The 24427-nt window shown below is 40.3% G+C and overlaps 1 protein-coding gene across 1 annotated transcript; it reads left to right on the top strand.

The window, feature by feature from the left end:
• The first annotated feature begins 1314 nt into the window (after window positions 1–1314).
• Window positions 1315–23854, top strand: tshz3a (teashirt zinc finger homeobox 3a). Its single transcript, XM_027999661.1, has 2 exons — window positions 1315–1755; window positions 19712–23854. Exons 1-2 carry the CDS (start codon window positions 1716–1718, stop codon window positions 23008–23010), a joined length of 3339 nt encoding a protein of 1112 aa, XP_027855462.1. The 5' UTR covers window positions 1315–1715; the 3' UTR covers window positions 23011–23854.
• Window positions 23855–24427: the final 573 nt, after the last annotated feature.

Consider the following 24427-nt stretch of genomic DNA (forward strand, 5'->3'; position numbering starts at 1 on the left):
AATATTTTTTTTTTACTCTAACAAAAACATTCATTTTGCTTTCTTCAATAATATGCTAATGCCAGAACAAAATAGCAACAAAACAAAGGGGTAATTAACATTAATAGGAATGAAAGAATGGATATAAAAGGGTAATTGTATTAAGGTGCATGAGAATGATTGAAAACCTGACATATACTAAAGGTGAAGCGTTTTGTTTTCAAATATGAATTATGGAAAAGGGATCAGCATGTGCAGTAAATGTCCCCGTAAAGTTAAGGTATGAGAAACAAGCTCCAACCAGTGAGCAGCAGGTACTACTCTTCCTGTTCGCACTATTCATTAAATGCATCAAAACTCAGGAAAAAAAGCACACTGTTTTTGGTCTATAAATGTGTATATTGATGGACAATCTTTAGAATTTAATAAATAGGACATTTAGGAAGTGTTCATGCATCTATGTCCATTATCATGTAAATCATTTGGACATTTGTATTCTGTTGGATTCCACCATCTTTTTTTGTTTTGTTTTGTTTTGCTTACTTTATACTGTCTTAAAAAAGCAAGAAAAAAATATTACCAGGTCAGACATGAAAGAAAACTGTGAAATTTTTTATCAGCCACACAAACCCTAATAATTGCACCTACTAAGCTTTCTACAGGCTATCCTGTCTAGGAGGTCACTGTGGTCAATTTCAAGCTATTCTGCATGTAGGCCCATATAGATTTTCTTCTCCCTGGTTTTCTTGTATGCAACACATCTGGACTAAATACAATGTAACCCATGTCTGCAAAACCAGATGGGCACCATACATATGTCCTGTTTTCATGGGTATTGAGAAAATCTGTTTCAATTACCCCTCATGATGACTTCTAATTTTTTTTTTTTACCAAATTACCTAATTTCCTAAATAGGAAATTATACCTATTGGGTAAGTTTGGACAGTAACTGTTTCAGCTATTTAATGCCATTGATTTGTTACAACTTGTATATTTCTTTCTAGGATAGAGACATATATGAGAACCTAATATGCATTAAAGGTTCTGCTGAAAATAAAAGATTTATTTATATATATATATTTTTTTTTTAAATCTGCAGCACCTTCCGGCATGGCAGTTAAAAATAACCTAACAAATGTGACCTGTAACTGCATTTTACATAAAATGATCTAGATAGTTGGTGTTTTTGCAGCACTCCTTCTGCTGTGTGTGTGTTAAACTAACAGTTTGAGCTGCTGATCGCATGAAGTCAGAGGTAGGTGGACGCCTGTGTGAGGTGTCCGCCCCTCTCTGAGAAGTAAAGAGTTAACGGAGCGGTGGGTTTGCCCATTCTCCCGCTGTGAGTGACGCGATCATCTCTCTTATCCCTCAACTTTGTCTGTTGCCAGACCAGGCAGCCGAGGTGGACGCTGGCTATCACCGCTGACATTCTGATCGCGTTCGCTACGAATGATCACAACAACAACAACAACAACAACAGCAACAAACAAACATCTATGATCCGCTCCCAGGTTTATTTATTCCCCTTGTTTTACATCCCCTTCCTTCTGGCTGCGATGATTTTTAGTTTCCCTTCCTGTCGGACTCTCCGATGTTGTGCAGTCTACAACACGAAGGCGTAAATCTTTTTCTGATTAGAGGTGGATCTTCCCGGATACGGCGAGGAGGTAGCTGCATGAAAGAATAAGAAAAAGAGCAGAAAAAGAAGACTTTTGGAGGAAATCGCCACCCAAAAAATGCCACGGAGGAAACAAGAAGCGCCGAAGCGCGCAGCAGGTATGTGGATCCAACTATATAAAAGCGCCTAACACCAGGTTTACGATGTTTTGTAAGGCTCACTTTCCAGTCACTGCATTTCCGTTTCCACTTTATGGCTTTTGCTCTGTCTGACGATGCGCCCTGGCACTTTTGGCCACTGTGCTCGTAAAGGCTGTCACATACCTTTTTCTCAAAGCGGATAAACAGTTTTAAGCATAGCGTTATGCGTTTCTGTGCCACAACTCGGACACATATGCTGCCGGAAAGTTTCGCCTCCTGTTTACAACTCAAACTATTCATTTATATCCAGTAAGAGCGTTATGTTTGATGGTGATTGTTTGAGGCGTGTCATAAAGCGGAGCATGGAGCTTCGTGCGCATTTTGGTGGAAGTGCATAACTTCTTTCATGCGGTGAGAGAAGATGAGGAAAATGTACCTCAAAGGGTTTTTTTTTTCCCTCCCTCATTTTGGGAAAAGATAAACAATCTGCGTGCGGACAATGGGAGTTTCGTGGGCTGGAAGGAGCCACAATCGACAGTTGCCATGTCTGATTTGACGGTTGATTGATTGGCTGTCATGCGGCTTTGATCTGATCCTTCCCGATTTGCATCAGAAAATCACTTCCAACCATGTGCTGCGGGCCCCTGACGTCACGTTTAGACCACTTTGAAAGGGCCTGTGTACTTTTTACTTACTGTGACACGCACGCACACTAGTTTGTGTTTTTGTCCTTATTGGAACTTTCTATTGAATTCCTGTAATTTTAGTAACCTCATTTGTACCTAACCTTAGCACCATCCCTAAACACAATCCACACTTTGACTCTAAAAAGGACGAGCCGTTGAATATTTAGGGCTTCATGGTAACTTATCCCGAGAAGGTATTATAGCAGCGAAGGTTCTAACAATGTAACAAATACAAGTATGCTCAGTTTGTATCAATGATGATGAAGTGACTCATGAAAAGTGGAAGAATGGGAGGGGGCAAAGTGGTTTCACAGTAAGAAATCATGCACACGCTTCAAAAAAAAAAAAAGAGCACATCACACTCACTTGTTCACTTTGAACACTCACAGTAACAGGCATACAGTGGGTAGAGGAGGCGGGAGGAGTGGGCTAGGGGTTGTAAAAGGAGCCGTGTGCTATGTAATGGAGGGGAGGAATGGGTTTGCTCTGTCAGACTGGGCCGTCACAACGGCTTTGTTTCATGTTTGATTTAATTGTCTCTCCCCTGACAGGCCCATTCATCAATGGCTTTAATGGTCAATCAGAGACAGGCTGAGTGAGTGCTCCCATTCTGTTTAGCCATAAGCTGGCCTGGGCTTTTATTTCATCAAAATGCCCCAGCCCTAATGTACATGCTCACTGGCTCAGAGTGGCCGCGGGGAGCACATAAAGAATGACTGAAAGCTTTCTGATTTCAGATCAGTGAGAAGGATGTTTTTTTTTCTTTCTTCTTCTTCTTCTTCTTCTTCTTCTTCTTCTTCTTCTTCTTCATGTCCTCCTCTGCTCTCCACTCTCTCCTCCCCTCCGCACTGCTGTTTCTCTGTTGACGAAAGAGAATAAAAGGCTGTAATATAGATCGTTTTGTGTTTTTAGAAAACAACTTTTTCTCCCTGCAACCACGCTTCTTTGTTCATTCATTCATCTATTCATTTCTTCATTTTTTTCATGCTCCCCTTCCACCCCTGTCAGTCAGCCCGTGCAGCTGCAAGTTATAAAGTTGTCAACTGTTCAGTGGCACACAAAGGGTGATGATGAATTGATTGCAGCACAGAGCATGGTGATAGAGAGAGCAAAGAAAAGGATGACAGATGATGGGCCTTGATTAGGGACTTAGGGGGAGAGTCAGCCCACTGCAACCTTGAGACTTGCATGAAAAATCTACACACGCCCCAACAACACATACACACACATTCAGCTTTGCTTGCTCATTGTCTCTCAAACACACACACACACGCCTGCACACAAACACACAGCTTCTCCCTCTTTCTCTTTCCTGTCTGAGAGGGCTTCTCCCTCCACAGTAGAAAACTTGTTTTGCCTGCTTCATTAGCGTTGGTCCAATTAGCCGTGAGGCTGATGGAGTCCTGACAGGCCCTGTGATTGGAGATGACAAGCTCGGGGTGCCCGGCCCAATGAGGTTTGCCACCACTTTGATGTAATCAACTTGATATTACACAGAGCTGCTCGCCTTTGGTTGTGCTATAACTCAATTTTCTGCTGCAGGTGACAAATGGGCCTGCGTACCTGGGTCAGGTCTGAGTGCTCTTAACAACCGAGGGCGGCTGGCCACGTAAACAGCCGAGAAAACATGGGAGAGGGAGAGTTTTCCCGACTGTAGAAACGCAGAACGCCTTCCTTTGTGGCGGGCGATTAGCTTTACCTCGAGTTCAGGGCCTGAAGCCATTGAATCAGCTAAAGCATACTCTGTTGACTTAACAGGAAGCCAGCAGCAGCTTTACGACAAGTAGGCAAAGACTTGGATATTCAACTAAAGCGTCCGAGAGGTAGGGAAGAACGGGATGTGAACTAAGACTTTTTAGTTCAAATATTTATTTTTAACGTCCTTGCGGCAAATGAGGACTTAATTTATTTTAGCATGTGTTTGATATTTTTTTACATCACTGAAAGGAGCCACAATTTAAAGTTAAACCTCAACCAATAGATGGGGTATGTTGTGACAGATGGAAGATTGCAATGCTTGTTAAAATACAATATCTAAATATAAATCATTCAATCCGATTGGAACTCATCTGCAGTTTTCTTATATATATTTATATAGGGGAATCTGCCAATATAGGTTAATGCAATTTATTGTATGAACACATACTGAAAAAAACAAGGTCCTCATTTGTCACGAGCACATTAAAGATGTTAAATATATATAGTTAAAAATTATAAAGCTTCTCTCCTTCTTGGACAATTTAGTTTAATAAACCATATATATATATATATATATATATATATATATATATATATATATATGTATAAAACACATATATATATATATATATATATATATATATATATATATGTGTGTGTGTGTGTGTAGGGGTGTACATATGTGTGTTTATATGTGTATAATTGAGAAAATACCGTCTGAATTTATAACAGTAATTTTAATACAAAGACTACAAAAACCATTTAAATTAAGGAGTTTTTCCTGCTCTATAAAGTAGCACAAGTGTGACACGTTAACATTTGGTGCTTAATTAGTCCGGTCAGTTGTATGGTGTCTGTTGTGATTTTTACACAGTGCCTTATGAGGTTATGTTGTATGATATTTTTTAATTTTTGTTTTATTTTGTTGTTTTTTTTCCTGTGAATATTTTTGGGCAACAAATCAATCATTTTTGAAGGTGAGGGAAAAGTGTCGGACTGTTTTCCCAGCCAGCTGACTGCCAGTGCCCAGCAACAGGTGAAGAGGCACAACAATGCTTTACTCTATGCTTCAGATAGTCAGAGAAAACTGCCGCCAATTTCTCTGACATGACATTAAAATGACGTTACAAAATACCTGCAGTATGATAGTGGATAGTGGATAGGTTATGATGTCATAACTTTTTAAAATCTTGCAACTTTTAACTTTTAGTCCATTCATACTTATAACTATAAAAATGGTTTATTTATGCTAATGTTTAAAGTGTGAGGTTTGGTTGTGATAAAAACCTACCATGCAGAAAAAAATATATTGCTAAGCTGAAACACTTTTCTGCAACTCACTTTGAATTTAAGTGGAAGCTGCCAGACAGTTTGCTAATGTTCTTTACAAACTGTCTTAACTAGGTCTGTTTACAAATAGCGCTGTATAATAACCCCCATTATTTTTTATCGGAAGCTTCAAATACTTTGTTTCTGTGATTTTGAAAATTGTTAACATCCCGCAACAGTTTTCTTTTTCTACATGGTCAGGGATGCAGCGGGCAGATTGGCCCCCGTCCTTTATAGCTGTAGATATGAGTGTGCATCTAAATTGGCACTTATACTCAATTCGTGGGGTGTGTGCGTGCGTGTGTGTGTGATTTGGTTCTATCCATGAAAGGCATCATGACTGTAGTGTATCTGTTGGAGTCTGGCCTTAATCCTGTGAAACCTGTGGGCTTTAAGTTTTCTGTCACTCCATCTGTTTGTCTTAGCGCATCACTAGTGCAACATAAGAACAGCACATGCCCGGTTAGATTGTGACAGCCTGATATGCAGTGTTAACACCAGGCATGGGCACTGATGAGATCCGTACAATTTTATAATCCTAGGTAAGAATACTACAATTTTATGAAAGGGATGTGATATGTAGTATTAAAATTTTATCATGAGACTTTGTTGTGTTTTATGCAACAACTATTAAAGTAATATCACTTTACACGGTCAGAGCCTCACAAATGCAGGTACTGCTCTAAAACAAAGACCTACCTACTATAAAATGTGTCACTTTAGTACATCTGTTACTTCAAGTAGTATAATGTACCACTTAGCTACCCACAGTAATTGTGTTCAATTATCCATCCATCCACTTTCTATACCAACTTGTCCATGTAGTGTCACAGAGGATGGTGTCTATCTGTAGTTGTCATTGGGCAAGAGGTATACCTTGGGCAAGTCGCCAGACCATCACAGGGCAACACAGAACCCAACAACCATGCACAAATACAGTCACACCTAAGGTCAATTTATGGTAGATTGACTGTAAATTAGCCTAACAGACACGTTTGGACTGAGAGGAAGACAGAATACAGTGAGCCCACACATATGCGTGGAGAACTTGTGTTGTTCCAATGAATCGTCAACCAGTTGCATGCAGAAAGACCCTAGGCCAGGTTTTGAATCTAGGATCTTGCTGCAAACCAAGTGTGCAACTGACTGTTTCACCATGGAGCTGGCATTCAGTCATGGTACGGTAACTCATGTAGCCAACAGTCTATTTTTTCTCAAGCATCAAAAGTAGGAGTCGCAAACACTATTGATTTATTTTTAGTAAAATATATTAATGTCATTCTTTTTCACGATAACCCTAAATGATACAATAACCTACATTTACCTTTACATGTAAAGTAGAGCGGTGGATGGCTGAGTTGGTGGGGTGCACACACCACATGTGCTTCTGGGTCATTTGCTGCATTTAGTGTACAATAAAGGCAACTAGAGCCTAGAAAATCTTTTTTAAAAAAACAACATAAAATTGTATTTTGTGGATTATAAGTGTTTTGTTATTGTTCCATTCATTCAGAAGCAGGCATATTCCTACAGCGGCTACAATAATGTAACATTAATTATTTAAAATGATACAACAATGTAATTTTGAAAAAAAATGTTTTGATTCCTAGACTTTAACAAAGACATAAAATAATCACCACTAAAGTTACTATAGTTTAAGTGTTTTTTATTTTCAGAAAATTTTGCTTTTCAAGCTCTTCATAGAATAAACCCAAGCTGATATTATCCTGTAATTTTGGAAGCACATGTACCTTAACAGACATACCACTCAAGTTGAAATGTTAAAACAGTGCTGACTAATTAAACAGTGATGTCTGGCATTCCTATAGTTAGTTTTCACTTCATGACTTTGTGGGTTTTTTTTAATTTCAAAACTGGAAAATGTTTATGCACAGCTAAATTTGCCTTCTATCAAAGCAAGAACCTTCTATCAGCCAGTTGATTAATAGGTGGGAGTGAGGCAACCCTGCGTTACTCTATTTCTGCTTTTTCTGGAAACAGAAACTTTATAAAACTTCAATAGAACCGATAACTGACTCTTACATATCTGGCACTAGTAACGATGCAAACCTTTACAACCCGTGTTACAGATGCCTGCACACATGTTGCGACTTTGTCGTAAAGCAGGTGAAAACAGGTATTCTTCTTTCATATGTGTCTGCCTTTCTGTTTAAGCTTGGAAAGCATGTCCTTACGGAAGAAGCAGGGGAGCTGCAGTTTGGACATAATTGCTGGTTGACAAGTCCACCAGTATCGTCTGAGAACTCCAACAACAATTTGCCTCTGCTTGTTTGCAGGTGTTAGAGCGAGGCAAATGGTTTGGCCTTGCAGGCCTTGTTGCTAATGAAAGGTTCTGCAGCCGGATTCCGTTGAAGTTAAGTCACGTCTGTGATCTATGTGTCTGATAAGTGCATACCTAATGAGGCTGTGAGCCTCAGTGAAAGGAGGAGGATGGCTGACGAAGTGTTTCCCACAGGTATTGACAGACGCCTTTTTTTGTTTTTAACTGCGGGCCTCTACTCCATAAATCCTGCCTGTGTAATGATAACAGTGCCACCCTGCCAGCAAGTGACTGAAAGAGAGACTTTAGCAGAAAAAAGAAGAAGGGCACGAGGGGGGGAGGAAGAGGAGGAGGAGGCAGTGGTGGTGGGGATGATGGTGGGGGAGTGGGGGCGGTAAAATGGGCCTTCTCTCCTTTTTAACACACACTTGGCAGATGTCAAGCCGTAGGGTTGGGCTCTCAGAGAGGAGTGTAAGTGGTGTAGTAGTGTCACAAATAGAAAACTGTTAGCCAGTCGCTCTTCCCTTTCAGCTTTCAGTGTGCTTTCAGCTGAGGTTTTCAGCAGAGACTGCTGTCTTGGCACCGACTCGGTGGCTTTGTAAAAATAGTCCCACCGCTCTTGTGATGGATGCAGCTGCACTGTGGCGACAATTGGGACAGGCTGGATCCCCACAGCCCCACCAACCCACCCACCCACCTTTTTCCTCTAAGAAGTGAGAGAGCGTCAGAGCCTGGTGGGATGTGTGCTCTTTTTTTCGGGGAACCTGAGCTGCTCCGTTCTTTAGGGGTCCTGAAACCCAATCCACGAGGAGAATAGGCCGGCCATGCCAGAGAGCCGATTTCCTTTTCAACAGAGTCATTTATCACTGACCCACCCTTCGCTTCTGACACGGTGACGTGTGTCATTTATCAAACAGGCTTTACCAGATACACACAGAATGGAGGTGGATAGGGGGCAAAGAGGAAGAGAAAGAAAGAGGAAAGAGAGGAAAAACAAGACAGGGATTGGACTGAAAGAAACCACTGAAAAAAAAACAGCCCTAAAAGTTAAGGAACGGAGAGTGAGGTATAGAGTTGGGAAAGTGAGAGATAAACTTTTGTTTGTATGCGCTTGAGTGATTTTCCAGGAAACAGTGAGTTCTCCTGAAACCCTTGAGGAGGAGTGTTTGGGAGGGGGAGATTTTTTTCAGATGACAGGAAGGATTGAGTTACACTGAGCTGCGTCTTGATGAGTGACAGAGTGTTCTTCCATGACACGTCGCAAGATGTCTCAATAAAGGGGAGAAATATGTTTTGTCGGTGTACGAGTCCGACAAATGTGAAAGTGTTGTTTACTCATAATATATGTACAAAAGACACACATAGAGAAGTACCGCAGATAGGCGTGTGTGTGTGTGTGTGTGTGTGTGTGTGTGTGTGTGCACATGAGGCCATATGGCGTCAATGTTTAATGTGTGTGCACTGCTCCCTGATGAACAGGGCTGACAGGTATCACTCATGCAGCAGCCTGGCCTTTAAATGAACCCGGGCTGCTCTGCTCTCTCGTGGCCCTAACAGGCTCTCTCCAAGATGGATGCTTCTTTAAAAATCAGATTAATGATGGATACCAGGCTTATAGCGCCATTTATCATGAAGAATATTATTTAGGCCGGCCGTGTATGGCTGTAACTGGAGAGCCAGGACGAGAAGAAGCAGGGTGGAAAGCCTGAGACAGACACTCACTGTGTGATGGATGGCTGAGCGCTCTCTGAGTGTTACTAGACACCAGTGCCGCAGCAGTAAGCCATAATCAGATAGCCCAGGGATGTTTATCCCGCAACTACACTACCCAGATTGCTTTGCCTGAGGGGTTGCTTTATGAAAGATAGACGGTCATTATCATCATCTTTTAAAAGTTGGTCAAATCTGGCATTGGCTGGTATTGGATTCTCGTGTTTTGATAAACAACAATCATTCCCACTGTTAAACAATTGATTATTACAGTCACACCGAGGACTAGACCTTCTTTCAATCTTGAGGCTACAAAAAAGACCATATTTAGACAAGAGTCAACTTTAAGTTTGACTGGTGTAGACCTTTTAATTTGGTCTAGAATAAACCCAGTAAGCATAACCCAGAACTGTAAGAAAGCTTTGTTTGATTCAGATTGATGCAACCCTTTTTGAATCATGTGATGAAGGAATATGACAGTAATAATACCAGACTGCTCAAAACGAATAGAAAATTCAAGTTCAATCTATAATTTGTGCACCATGAAGTATACTGGTCTAGGGCTATGAGTATAGATGTTAGTAAATCAGAGGCCTAGAGTTTGAGCCCAACTCAATTCTTTTATAATGCTCATCATTCTTGGTTAAAACAGGTATATGTTTACACTTTTAATAAACATGTTCAAAATCACTTTTAGACCACATATCGTTCCTTAACCCAGACATCTGTAGCCGATTGATAAACTTTGGTTTTAGACTGAAATTAGTCTAAAACTTAAAGAACTCAAAATAAATTACATTGGACTATTAAAACAGTGTACATCAATAAGTTAGGGGTGGTGGTACATTACTTAGCATTACTCTATACTCTGTATAATGACGAAAAAATTTTCTTCACTTTAGCATCTCAATAAAATGAATGTCTAGTGATTATGAAACGTTTTTAAAAAATCTTGGGATACCTTGATAACTGGCACATGATCCATTGTTGTGTCTAATGGAGAAGTAAAGGGTATTTTTGCAGGCATACATGCTTATAAAGATCCAGTGGAGGTGACATACATAATTATCTGTACGTTTCCATGTAGTTTTTCTAGAAAAATCCCAAGAACCATCGGATTCAGAAAGATATTTGATTGAAAATACAGTTAAAAGGTCAAGGCAAGGTTAGCACTGCTGTTCTGAAAGAAAAGTGAAGGAAAAGAATGTTTTGTTTTTTGTCCTCTCCTTGTTCCCTTCTCTCTGCCTTCTACGTTGTCCTCCTCCCACACACTACAGTGATTTATGGTGACCATCCATCTTCAGCTTGCGTCCATCACCTCCTCGTTGCTAGGCGATCATGGCAGCAGCTGTGTGTTGTAGGAGGGATTTAGTTGTCCTGCTCCTCAACCCAAGTTTATTCTCTCCTTTCCCGACCTTTTGTTGGCCCAAGATTCAGCTTTGAACGTAGCGCTCATTTAACTTCCAGTTTTTTTAGCAGAAGAAGCCGGTCAGCTATAGAGCTGAACTCCCCTCAGAACCTTTTTGGATTTGGACACTTGCAGAAACTCATATAGTATAAACTATAGACCATGATTTCATATCCAGTTTTAAAGCCTGGATTTTTTTTTTCTTAATTTTGATGTGTTTAGAAATCTGTTGTTTTTGGAATTTGTTTAGTTTTTCTTGAACATTTAACTGAGATTCTTTTATTGTACAAGTATTAAAGTTTGACAGTGTCTTAGACACTTTACACAATGAACAACAACTGACTTATAGAGGTCTCTTTAAATTGGATGTCTGGCAGGATGGAAAAAGAATAATTTTTTCTTGTTAGTTTAAACTGTAGCCATAGATATTTTCTTTCTCTTCTGACTCCATATCAGAATAACGGTAATGTGAGTCTGATTCCTGTGTGTCCTGTTGTAACAGTTTTGCTTCAGACAGTTTTACAACTTCCTGCTCTCAGCTTAGAGCACAGGCAGGAGATCAGGCCGGTTTTAAACAAGCTTAGTTTAAACGATAAAACACTGTTGGTGGCAAAACAAGCTAAACATCACAACTGCTGATGGAGCAAACCCACAGGCTTTACTTTTCCCACAGCCTTTTCATTGCATGCAGTCTTGCAGTGTAATTTGAGCTACAAGGAAACATTCAAGTTTGCCAGCTTTAATTTTCAAGGTGTTTACATTAATGCTTTAAAATTTGTTAGGGGTTTTATATTAATGTCTGCTTCCAGCTTCAGGTTGCACTCTGAATCATTTGCCCGAGGCAAGAATCTGGTACATGCAATAAATAAAAATCCCAAAAATGTATGCAGGTCCTGTGGTACTTATCCAAGTTTACCTAGTATACTCTTACTTAGGAGTCTCCTCCTTAATTTTCTACTAATTTTCCACATCACAGTTAGAAATTCTGGTGTACTTGGACTGCTTATTTTCTTGGGCAGTTATTGAAACACGTATCGTCCCTGTGGTGTGCATTTAAACAATGCAATCAAACTATTTATTTATATAAAAGTGGATTTTTTCACATTTAATAGAGATTTTATTTTACACATAATTTGTGATTTTTGAAGCCTATTATTTTTGTGAAAACACAAAAAGATGTTCGGTGTCTTTTTGGCATTTGGACCACCTCACCTTAGAGTGGGTCTAGTGTGAATAGTGGAATATATAAACAGATCAAACTTGGAATGAACTGGTATCCAGTGATTGCAGATGTTTTAAAATAGTTTGTAAAATTTCTACCTTGTATTTGAAAAGATATGGCTAAGATCTACCTAAATCTCTTTCTCTATTTATCTTTATGAAATGGTATTAAGTCTCTCTGTTTATATCAGATCAGATTTTCTCAGTTCTTATTATTTCTAATAAGCTACATTATAAAACTTTAATAAAAATGCATACTGGTTTGAAAGCTCACAGAGCTTTGACCTAGAAATGCTTGAGAAAAGTGCACAAAGAGATGTGGAAAGACGGAACACATTTTTGTCAAAGATAGAGTATCTCAGCAATATGTGACTGAAACATTGCCTTCTCTTTTAGTTGCTATATTGATGGCCTTGTTTGTGCACCTGTGGAAGAAGGTTGTGCAGATTTTGTGTTTGTTTTCATTATATTTTATCACTTATTGTGGCTGCTTCAAACTGAGGCCTGATGCGTTCTGTGACCTCCTTCTCCTCTGTGTTGGAGTAAGTACCAGGAGGCCTCTATGTGTTCGTGACTTGTCTCCTGTCAGATAAACTGGATAAATTTTCAGGTCGTGGGGGTCTGTGTGTGCAGCTGGCAGCTTTGAGGTCCAGCCATAACACAACAACCAGCTGAGGGTTGAATCCATTCGCTTGTTCACTCTCTCTCTCTTCTCACTATGCGCACTGACAAGGTTCAGCCCTAAGCTTCGCCTGGGGCCAGAATGATCTCTCTGTTTTTCCCATCTCCCATATCACACATCCTGCACTACAATTGGCGGACACAATGTATTCACAGTGCCATCAGGGGGTAGGGAATGCACACAAATAAAACCTGACAAAGACGTCCATGATTGCCTGGAACAACACTGCGTGTATTAGCTGAATATTGTCGCTGAGTTATGAGCTGAGAACCTATAAAAGGAGAGGGGCACCATTCTCCTGGTCATCTCTAAAAAACCGACTTATGTCAGAACATATTAATTTTTAAAGTGGCCGCAGATCACCTGTTACAGTTTTTCTCATGGGACTTAAAGCCAGCTTGAAGGGATCAAAGGGAAAAGAAGGAGAGACCTAAGTTTGATTGAGTGTGGTACTTTGACACATGTGTACAAGGGAAAGGCATTTTAGGTATGTTACTGATCTGCTCCTGTTTTGACAGAATGGGGTTGTTTTAGACTAAATTTTTCTAATCTATTTAAAGAGTTTTAGACAGCTAAGAAACTTGAGAGAAACTACAAAGCAGATTTCTTTTTCTTTTTTTGTTTTTCATTTGATTGAGACTGAGGTGGCTTCCTGTCCTGTAATGTTCCTGAGCTGTTTCCTGTCACTAAGGGCCCCCCACAGAGGACTGGTGTTGGTTCAATGCATCCAACGTCCAGCTGAAATATTGTACGCATGTCAAGACAGATATGTCATGCTGTGATAGTTTTAGTTATGGTACTTCTTTCAGAGTTAGTCTTTTGAGAATACTGATTGACAAAAATATCCCAAAAGAAGCTAATTTCTTCTTTTCTTTTGATGCCAAGCAATAATAAACAATATCCCCTTTAAAATAACTTCACATTATCCAGAAGACGTGTTATGTTTTCTTGCTAGGTTTTATTGTTGCTGCCGTTCTCCTAATGTAAGCTCAAAGAGAACACCTAGTGGGACTACTCCCAGGTTTCTGTCTAGACTCCAAAAACATACACTTATACAACCAACTCATATTACTTGTAAAGTAACATTATGTTCTATGTTTGTAAAAATAGTACTTTTGTACTTTCTAAGACTAATTTCTGATCACCAATGTTTCTAAAGCTTCGACCCAGGAATACTAATTTCAGCCAATTCTAATTGCTATTAGAAACTAAGGTTGCTGCAAAATATTTTTATTCTTTGTTTCTTTCAATTATTGATCATTACTTAGAGAAGCAGAGTAATGCTTCTCTAAGTAATGAGAAGCATTACTTAACTTCTCATTAGCTTTTAGCTTTTCTAAAAGCTAATGAGATAAGAATATAATAGCTTAGTTATTTAAAAAAAACATTTTATGTATTTTTTAAGACATAAAAAAGTATTTTAAACGTTTTTAAGGCTTTTTTTATGTCTTAAAAAAGTTCACACATTTTTTAAGACAGATCAAGGGACGATGGAATGGACATTTTCGACATTTTAAGGTGTAGCATTAGTGCGGCTGGCATGACTAAAACAGTAGTCTTCATGTGTATATCTTCATAAATGTATTGGCAGCAGGTTTCATAAGCACTAAAAGATAAAACAGAGCAGCTGTATTGTGCTGCATTCAGCCTTCTTGTTATCCTGTTATCTGCTAAAAGTCTTGTTCCCTCTTGTTCTCACTGCCTGAATTAAATTAATCAGAATGTAGTTTCCTTTTCAACTGGTTCTTGCACTTCAATTCTTTCTTTGACTGAAGTTTTAATCTTCTCATTGATAACAACAGATGCATGAGCCATTTTTTCACAACAAAAGCACACACACAAATTGAAAAGTGTTGTTATTGTGAGATGGTACATCTTTCATGTGGTGTGTTCACTGTCTGAGAAAGTATCACTTTTTTTGAGTTGTCATCGTCAGGTCAGATTAAATTTTAAACCAACAGGTTCTGCACTTAGCTGATTTCTCTGTGTACCTCATGAGTTTTTTAATTGAAAATATTATTTCATGTTTTCAAAAAAAGGCATCCATATATTCATAACAAGTGCTGCTTTTATATGTAGTAAAGCTATTTTAAGCACTTTTTTTTATAAATATGTTGCTCAAACCAGCCAAACCTTTCTTAGGGAGAAAAAGCAGTAAAAATGAAAGATTGTATCTTTCACACAAAGGACAACCCTTTCTGTTGTTTATGTTGCCTCTGGCAAGGTTGTGTTTTTGACCAAGCAATCATTTAGCTACGAGGGTCAGATGCAGGTACAGTTTCTAATGATACATCCTGTTTACCCTGCTTCTGTTGGGTGTGATCTGCCTCCCCAGACTGTTTTCCCAGCTGTGGAACATTCCTATTGGTCATCAAGACGATTTTCAAAAAATAAAGGAAAACGGGTATTTAGTGATGGTGTGGTAAATATATTATTAGTTTGTTTTGGAAAGTTAAAAGTTTGAAAATGTGTTTTGGATGTTTTTTTTTTTTCTTCTACAATGATGAGATACATCACAAGTGTGCAGATTTCTTTTCCAAGATGTCATGTGGGATTTTCTTTAATCACACAAGGACCGGGTTAAGATACAGCAACAACAGAGTTTAAGACTTCCAGCAACCCTTGAAGAGAAATCCCAATATGACAGCGAGAAGGAGACAGACACTGAAAGCCTCCATGTCAGGGACAGCCACAGCGCCTTCCTGCCTAATCACCCCCACCCCCTGCCCTCTCTGTTGTTCCTGGTCGTCAGAGCAGCACTGCAGTATTTCTATCAGATGATCTCTCCCTCCTCGTCTGCGGCCCTTATGTTTATGAAAATGATACTCCACAGGAATGCTTCCTGCATGCCAAGATGTCACTGTCTTTCCTCATCACTTGCATCTACGTGCATGTTCGAGTGAGTTTGTGTGTGAATGTGTATGGAAGTGGGGGTGATATAACTGACTAACGTTGTTTATAATTACTTGGCATGTATTTGAGGTTGAACCGTGTGCCTCTGAACATGAGACTTCCATATTCCGCAGCTTTTGTGTTTCGCGTGAATTTGTTGTTGCCTTTTCTCTTTCTGTGAGCGGCAACGGAGATGTTGATTGTATGAAAGTGCACCTCCTACCATTCTTACCCAACCCCACCCCAAAGGAATCATTCAGTGAACCTAATGATTCTTGCCACCACTACCCCACCCCAAACCCCCACCACCATGGCATCAGCTCAGTTTATCATTACAAGAACCCGCCACACATTCTTGCTTTCTTTTTCTCTTTCTCACACCCACACATTTAAACAACCACCAGGAAGATTCTGAAAACGGCTGGCCCCATATGCTTAGATATCACTTATGGCTGCAACCAAGAGTATTGTTGTATTCAAAATATTCATAATTTATTCTAAGAGAGCCTCTATATTCCCATCACCTTTTATTAGCTTGATAAATCACCTCTGTTGTCAGTCAAGGCAGGGAGAATAATTGGATGTGGTTGTCGCCCTGTGTGATGGATTATCAGTCATTGGGGATTAAATTAACAGATAGTGCTCAGACATAATGGTTTTTGTTTTGCATTTTAAATTGCCTGGGAGCATGGTTTGACTCTAAAGGTTTTTATTGCTGGTCTTTTTGGACTTCTCTCTCTCCCTACCTTCAGTGCTGCCTGCTCTTCAATAACCCTATTGTCTATAAATTTAAAACAATTTCCACACAAAAATGGGAGTTAAAGTGGTTTCAGAATGTGCCTACAAGGTTTCATATGGAATATGATAATAAAATTCAGAAATGCACTCATCACAATTAAACCTTACGCTTATTTTCAGTCTGGGGTTTGTATAATGCTTTGTCTGGTGCTAAAACACAATTCTATTATTTTAAAACAAAAACATATTTTAAGCTGTGTTTAGTAATTGGCACTGTTAGCTTTAGCAAAGCAGCAGTTTCAGAGTGTATTCCCTCAAAACGATAGACTCTCGCTCTAACGCTGAGGTTTCAAGAAGACGTTCACATTATTAAAATCCATTGTGTTTCAAAGTAGACAAAGTCTGACAGCTTAAAAAGACAATGCAGACCAACTTTGCTGAACTCTGCTCAGATGACCTGTAATCTGGTCTAGTTATTTCTCTCTCTGTTGTTCCTCACATTTCAGTGGGCTACATGCATTTTGTAGAAAAAATGATTCTTGTTTAAAATAGTTTCTAACATCTTAGTGCTTCCTCTCCTTAAACCTTGTTGGTTTTAACAACCTCACTGAGACTGAAAATATGCCAGTTTGTGAACTCTTCACTCAGTAACAAAATCCATACCAAAGGGAGTTTTCAACATGACCATATGGCGCTTATATATGCCATTTACACAGACCTTGAACTGAGTTTCTGACTAGCTAATTACTAGTCATGGTCAAGTATGTCAGAAAAGTATATGATTGTGATATTATTGCTGAAAATGGCTATGATGCTGATTACAATCTATCTTGCACAAGATCCTTACTTCGCTACATGAGCTTTAGTGTCTGAAAATATACATTAGGTGTGGGAATTAAGAGTTGTTTAAGTCCACCCAACTGACCAGATATGCAGATTGAGAGTGCATGACATTTTCTGTTTAATAACTTACCAAATATTCAAGTCGTCCATTGAGATTGTGCGATTGCATTCACTAATATTGAAGTTGGGATTGAAGGTTAAGATAATGCGTTTTTCTAGGGTCAAGAAGAATCCATTTTTTAAAAATCAGTTTCTTTTCATCTTTTGTTGAAATAAATCAAATGTCTAGCAATATACCAAGCTGTTTTTAATGCTATCTGACATTTATGACTAGCTTGTGAATACACAACAACCCAACATTCCTCAATTTCCTTTTTATAAATATTAGAAGGAAAAGTAAAGTGAGAGCAAAGAGGGCGGCAGCTGAACTCTATTTGCAGGGAGATATATCCCTTGTATGTTTCTCTGAGCATGAGCCGTTTACCTCTTCACCCCTTCTCCGTTCTTCCACTCCTCCCCTCCTTTCCCTTCTCTCCACGTCTGCATTATCATAATTGTGTCCAGAACATGAGGGGCCGGGGAAGTGATCATGTCATTTTATTTACACCCTGCTTGGCCCTTTTTACAAACGACATGCCACTGACTGCCAAGCGGACTGGGGCCCGACGACATCTTTTGATCAGGGCTGTCGGGGCCTATCAGCGGAGAATGGCAGGTAATGGATACCCAGTGACAAACCAAATCTCCGGGAGGACGGAGAGTGGGTCGCACCTGCCAGGTCTCCATTAGGCTGGCCTCACGGTAGGGCTGCCTGCTGACTGTGCCCCCGGGGTCCAAATCAGACCAGCGCCAGCCGCATGGCTGCCTTGAGATTGGCTGTTAGCACTGGAAATGAGAGTTATTTCAGCTATGACATTTTTGTTTAGACTGGAAATGTGTGTGGGGGTGGAGGGGAGGGCATGAAAGATTTAGTCACATAGTGTATTTGTGTTTGTGTGTGTGCGCCTGTTTAAGCTCAACTGTGTAGCTGATCAAACCATCTGAGTCCATATCCAGGGTTTTTTTTTCCCCTAGCATTTGTCTTAGTTTACAATATTGTCCAAACGGCCTCAGACCTGTCCACAGGCCATCCACTATTTTCAGATTATTTGTTTTTTTTCCAACTTGAGCGGTTTTGTGAGTGAGGCTGTCAGGAAATGAGGTAGAGGGGGCTCGGGGGTGAGTAGTGGGTGAGTAGTGGCTCAGTTGGCGTTAGACGTGTAGACTTGTCGCCACGGGAAACACAGGAATCTGTGCGTGTTTGTATGAGGTACGCTTATTTGCGGACGCGTGCACACACTTATCGCTCCTCACGAGAGCTCTGGTCATTGACATGCAAAATGACAAGCCGCTTATTTTCAGGTCAACAATCCTTTTTCTCAACTCCTGTATAAAATCTTCACAGTATGATAAAACTATGTGAAAATATTACCACTTCTTTTTAACATGGTATCTATCTAAAATCCTAAAACGTACAAAAAATGGTCAAATTGCTATTATTTAAAAAAGTAAATAGACAAGTTTTCATACTGTTGCAAGATATTGTGTTCTTACAGTTATAACGATAGTACTCTAAAAATGTATTTTTGTGATTTTGAGCAGATGCTAAGTTCAATGTTTATGGTATCTAATTAAAAACAACTTTAAACCATATAAACTCTATAGTGAAAAATCTTACTCTTTTTGAAATCATAACTTTTTAAAACCTTGTACCAGACCTACTAGCATCTTGCTTGAAATCTAAATAAATTTTTTTATTTTTCAAATTTCATCCTGTTATTTTAAGAACCTGTATGACTTCAGTCCACTTGAGACAATGGGTTGTGTAGTTAACCTACCAAAATTTAATCGACAAAATTTTGACATCCCTCTCACTTCAACTTTTTTTAGAAAAATCCTTTTTGACTGTGTTCATGCGGGCATCAGTCTGAATTTGTGTGTAATCAGAGAGAAGGCAGATGAAGAGGCATCAGACATATTAACTGACAGATGGAGGTTGATCCAACTCATTTATTACCCCAGAGGAGAATGCCACAGTGAGATTGGGCTTCATTAATTTCAGATTTAGTTTTCATTTCAAGCTGTTGTGCCCTGAGATAAATAAAATGGTGCATTATGTTTTTGCCAAGATATTTCTTTTTTTGTTTTCCTCCAATAGAAGGAGTGTAAAGAGGGGAGGCATAAGTTCCATGTGGCTGGGGTAGTATATAAATACAGGCTCGCCTAGAGGAAAATAACACCTCAACGGTTGATGAGGTGAAATGGGATGACTGTAATTTCTCAGCTCAGCTTTAAAGGCTCCCACACAGATGGCTCATTTATCCCTGGGAGTCCTCGGGCACACATTGCAGGGAAACTTTTTCTCCAGTTATTCTAACATAGCATGTGCTCTCCCTGCAATTTAACTCATCTTATTCCTTCTCCCTTTGTCTCCATTCTCCTTGCAGCTTACTCTCCCGAGGAGCTGGCAGAGCAGATTGTGGAGGAAGCCGAAGCAGGAGAACAGCCGTCGGTACCACAGGATGATGACCTTCCCATGAAAGAGGAATTTGTGGAGCAAAGTGTAGGGACTGCCAAGGAGCAGCCATGTGACCAGGAATCAGCTGAGGCCACAGAGCTCTCAGGACAAGAGATGGACAGTGAGTCACATGCAAGTGAAGCCAGTGATCGCCTCTCAGATTTTGAGAGTCCATCCAGAAAAATAGAATCCAACTTGGTCCCAGCATCTTTGAATCCCGATGCCAAAACGCCTCCCATAGGCATGGACACATTAGAACAAATGAAGGCTATCTACTCAAGTTTCCTGACCAGCCCTTTGTGGTCACCACTGAACTTGAATTCCACACAACTTCAGACACAGTCCGTGGCTTCAACGGAGAAGCCAGCCCGCAGCAACAGCACTAGCAGCAGCAGTAGCTGCAGCAGCAGTAGCTTTGACTGGCATCAGTCTGCTGTAGCAAAGACCCTACAACAACACCCTCCTCAGAGCCGTCACTCTGCTCCTTCTGAGCCAAGCCTCTTTAGTACAGTCCAACTTCACAGGCAAAATCCAAAGCTGTTTGGCTCTATCTTCACTGGGGCTAGCAAATTTCGCTGTAAGGGCTGTAGTGCAGCTTATGACACTTTGGTGGAGCTGACCGTTCACATGAACGATACAGGCCACTACCGAGACGACAACCAGGACAAAACAGGCAGCGGTTCAAAGCGCTGGTCCAAACCCCGTAAGAGGTCCCTGCTGGAGATGGAAGGAAAAGAGGATGCCCAGAAGGTTTTGAAATGTATGTATTGTGGCCATTCCTTTGAATCACTCCAAGATCTCAGTGTCCATATGATTAAGACCAAACACTACCAGAAAGTGCCTCTGAAGGAGCCAGTGGCCCCAGTGGCAGCCAAAATCATGTCCTCTAAGAAAAGAGGACTTGTGGGTTTGGACCTCACCTCATCACGATCAAGAGAAGGAACCCCCAAAGCCAAAGCAGATCATAGTGAACTCTCACAGAAACCGTCCTCCAGCCCTTATGCTAATTCCAATCATCGATACAGCCACCAGAATGGTGCCAGCTATTCTTGGCAGTTTGAGTCTAATAAACTCCAGATCCTCAAATGCATGGAGTGTGGCAGCTCTTATAATACACTCCAAGAGCTGAGGACTCACATGATGGTAACTGGACATTACCTGAGGGTGTCCAGCTCGGTCGGTAAGAGAATTAAAGCAGTTCCTGAGGCCACCTCCCCTAGTCCTGGGAGAGTCACCACACCTACTGATCAAAAAGTCCAGTCTGTTCCACTTGCACCCTCCACCTTCTCTCCTCCACCTGTTCCAACCAACACAACTCCAGCCACCTCCCCTCCTCTGAAAGAGATCAAGAAAGAGGAGGTGGAGGAGGAGTGCACCAAACTAGAGACTGATATAAATGAAAAGCATGTCATGACCACTGTTGGTAAAGAGGAAGACACTGAGGGAGAGGAAAAATATGGCATTTCAAAGTATAATTATCTTACAGAGGATGATCTGAAGGAGAGCCCTAAAGGAGGTATTGATATCCTAAAATCACTGGAAAACACTGTGACTTCAGCGATCAATAAGGCACAGAGCGGGAATCCAAGCTGGGGTGGCTACCCTAGCATACACGCAGCCTACCAGTTCCCCAGTGCCCTTAAGCTTCAGCAGGGCAACATAGAAAAGAATTCACAGATGAAGTTCTTGTTCAATGGAGGGGATGGGGCTTTGTCATCTTATGCTAAAAACCAACCTCTTATTTCCCCCCCACTAAGTCATTCTTCCCCCTTTCCCACTAACAACTTTCAAGCAATGGAAGATTTAGTGAAAAAGGTGACAGAAAAAGTAGCAAAGGTGGAGCAAAGGGTGAAGCAGTTGTCTCCAAAGAGGGAGAACCAGCTGTCCCCTTGTAGCAGTGAGGCTGGAGAATCACACAAGGGAGGAGTGGCTGACTCACCTCGAGAATGGAGAGAAGTTACTCCAGCCAATAGTGACCGGGGGAGCCATAGTGATAGGGCATCCCCAGCAACAGAACCCAAGAGGGACTCAACAGTTAAATCTCCTTTTGCTTCCACACTAAGATGCAGCACCGCCATTATCACTGGTCACACTCCTCCCGAACAGCCCTTTGTCAACCCACTAAGTGCTCTTCAGTCCGTAATGAACATTCATTTGGGGAAAGCAGCCAAACCCTCTTTGCCAAATCAAGATCCCCTTAGCCTGCTTTCCAGGCTCAGCCAGAGCATGACTGAGAAGGCTGCAGTGGCTGCTTCCCCGTTACAGACCAAAAAACCAGAAAGTGTTGTCGATAATAGTTTTTGCCAGCCCAGTGATGACCAGCCTATTGACCTCACTAAAAGTAAAAATGATAAAGGAGGTTCTATAGTATCAGGCCCCTTAACACCCTCTTCTACAGGCTCCTCTGTCTCCCCCATCTCACTTGTTACTCCTGCGAAGTTATCAGTGGTGTCTCCCTACACATCCAGCAGCCCTCTGCATGAGAATGCATTGTCAGATATCTCAGACATGCTTAGAAACCTCACACAATCTCACCCTGTAGCAAAGCCTCCTTCACGGTCCCGTGCAGCTGAAAAAATTGAAGTCGTAGGCACTACACAAGATGAGGACGATGCATCTCTGCATGGCCATAAACGTAAGGGTCGTCACTCCAACTGGAACCCACAGCATCTCCTTCTCCTGCAGGCCCAGTTTGCCTCCAGCCTGAGACAGACTTCAGAGGGGAAGTATATAATCAATGATCTCAACCCACAGGAAAGAATGCACATATCTCGCTTCACAGGTCTTTCAATGACCACCATCAGTCACTGGTTGGCTAACGTCAAGTACCAACTAAGGAGAACGGGCAGAACCAAGTTCCTCAAGAACCTTGACTCTGGTCAGCCTATATTCTTTTGTAGTGACTGTGCCTCTCAGATCCGGACCCCAACAGCGTATGTGGGCCACCTGGAAGCCCATCTGGGCTTCAGAGTCAGGGATCTGGCCAAGCTATCTCCCAAACAGACTGTAAGGGACACAAACACTCTCACTGAGAAAGTAGCGCCCCTGGATTCCTTCCTTTTGCCACAATCTCCCGATGACTGCAGCAGTAATGGAGCTGTGTTCAGCTGCCAGCTCTGTGTCCGTAAGTTCGCCACTAAGCACGCCATCAAGCTTCACCTCAGCAAGAGCCATGGAAAGTCTCCAGAGGACCATCTGCTATATGTTTGTGAACTAGAGAAACACTAAATTACTTGTAGCACTAGACATACTGGAAAATGTATGTAAAAAGACTGCTAAAAACAAAAATCTTAAAGAGAATCTCCAAAATTTTGGATAACACATGAAGACATCATTAACTAGTGTTTAAAAAGGTTAGCACAATGTGTTTACCTTAGTTTGGCCTACAAACATTTCTTTATATTTCAAGACATTTATTTCACATCAAAGTATACTGTAGCTCAAAGATATATGGCTTCCTCTGTCTGCATTCACCTTCAAAAATGTGTAACAATGCAACAAATCTTTTGACTAGAAAAGAAAAACAGTTGACTTGAAACTTATAAAACATAATGTATTTATTTTGTATTTTGGAAGTAAGAATTTGATCTGGTGGTAGACTGCATGTTTTACTGTTACATTTGTACAGTCCTGTCTTGTCAAAAGTTAAAAGTTCCCTTTCAGATTAAGCATTTTTAACACCTTAAAGCAGCCAAATTCCTGGGGAAGCTCCTTAAAAGGATCTGCCAAGCAGCAGAAGTTCATCACTTTTCTATTGTTATCAATTATATTTGCTGATTGTAAAATCTGCCTTATTCATCATTACTGAGTAGGGAGCACTTAAAATCCAGGTTTGTGTAAAAATGTACATATATTGTGTAAGCTTACAATTTGCTGTTTAAATTATGCATACTTGTTATATTTCCTAATTTAAGAGGACTATGACTATCCACTGGTGCAGAGCCTTTGAAGATTAAAAGGACACTGTTTTGCACAATAGTTTTATAAATGTTATTTGATATAAAAAGACACAATACAGATATGTTGATGCCTTGTGCTTCTATTATTAAACTGAATTAACTGCTGAAAAAAATGTTTGTTTCATGCTTATTAACCAGGTTAAATTGTATACTACTTTTAATTAACAATTCAAGTTTAGAGCAGTGTATTTATTAACAGTTGCAATCTAGTAACAAAAATATCATGCATTGCAGTGCCTATCAAAAGAATAAAGATTTTCCACATTTATTTTATATTACAGCCATAAACTTTGATTTGTTTTTGGGATGTGATAGAGAAACTCAAATAGTGCATAATTATCAAAGAGAAATACATAATCAATCCTTCAGCATTTTTACAAATAAAAAATTTAAAATGTGGCTTGCATTTCTATTCACCCACCCTTTACTCTGATTCCCTTAAATAAAACCCAGTACAATTAGTCACCTTCAGTAGTCACATCTCACGTGTAAACAACCTAAACTCAAGAAATGTTTTGCAGAAAAATTAATATCACACTGAACACACCATTACTGCATACTGCAGCGAATCATGGTGGTGGCTGCATCATGCTGTTGGGATTCTTTTTTTTTTCTTTCAGGGAGTTCATTTAAGCTGATCACAGTGGAGGTAGAAAACCTTTTACTTTTTCTTTGAAAACCATGCA

Source organism: Xiphophorus couchianus, chromosome 2 (genome assembly GCF_001444195.1).
Source record: "Xiphophorus couchianus chromosome 2, X_couchianus-1.0, whole genome shotgun sequence".
Taxonomy (NCBI): Eukaryota; Metazoa; Chordata; class Actinopteri; order Cyprinodontiformes; family Poeciliidae; genus Xiphophorus; species Xiphophorus couchianus.

Coding starts and splice junctions, on each gene's coding strand:
- tshz3a (XM_027999661.1), top strand. CDS start 1,716: ATGCCACGGAGGAAACAAGAAGCGCCGAAGCGCGCAGCAG. Junction 1,756..19,711: donor AGCGCCGAAGCGCGCAGCAG/GTATGTGGATCC, acceptor TTCTCCTTGCAG/CTTACTCTCCCGAGGAGCTG.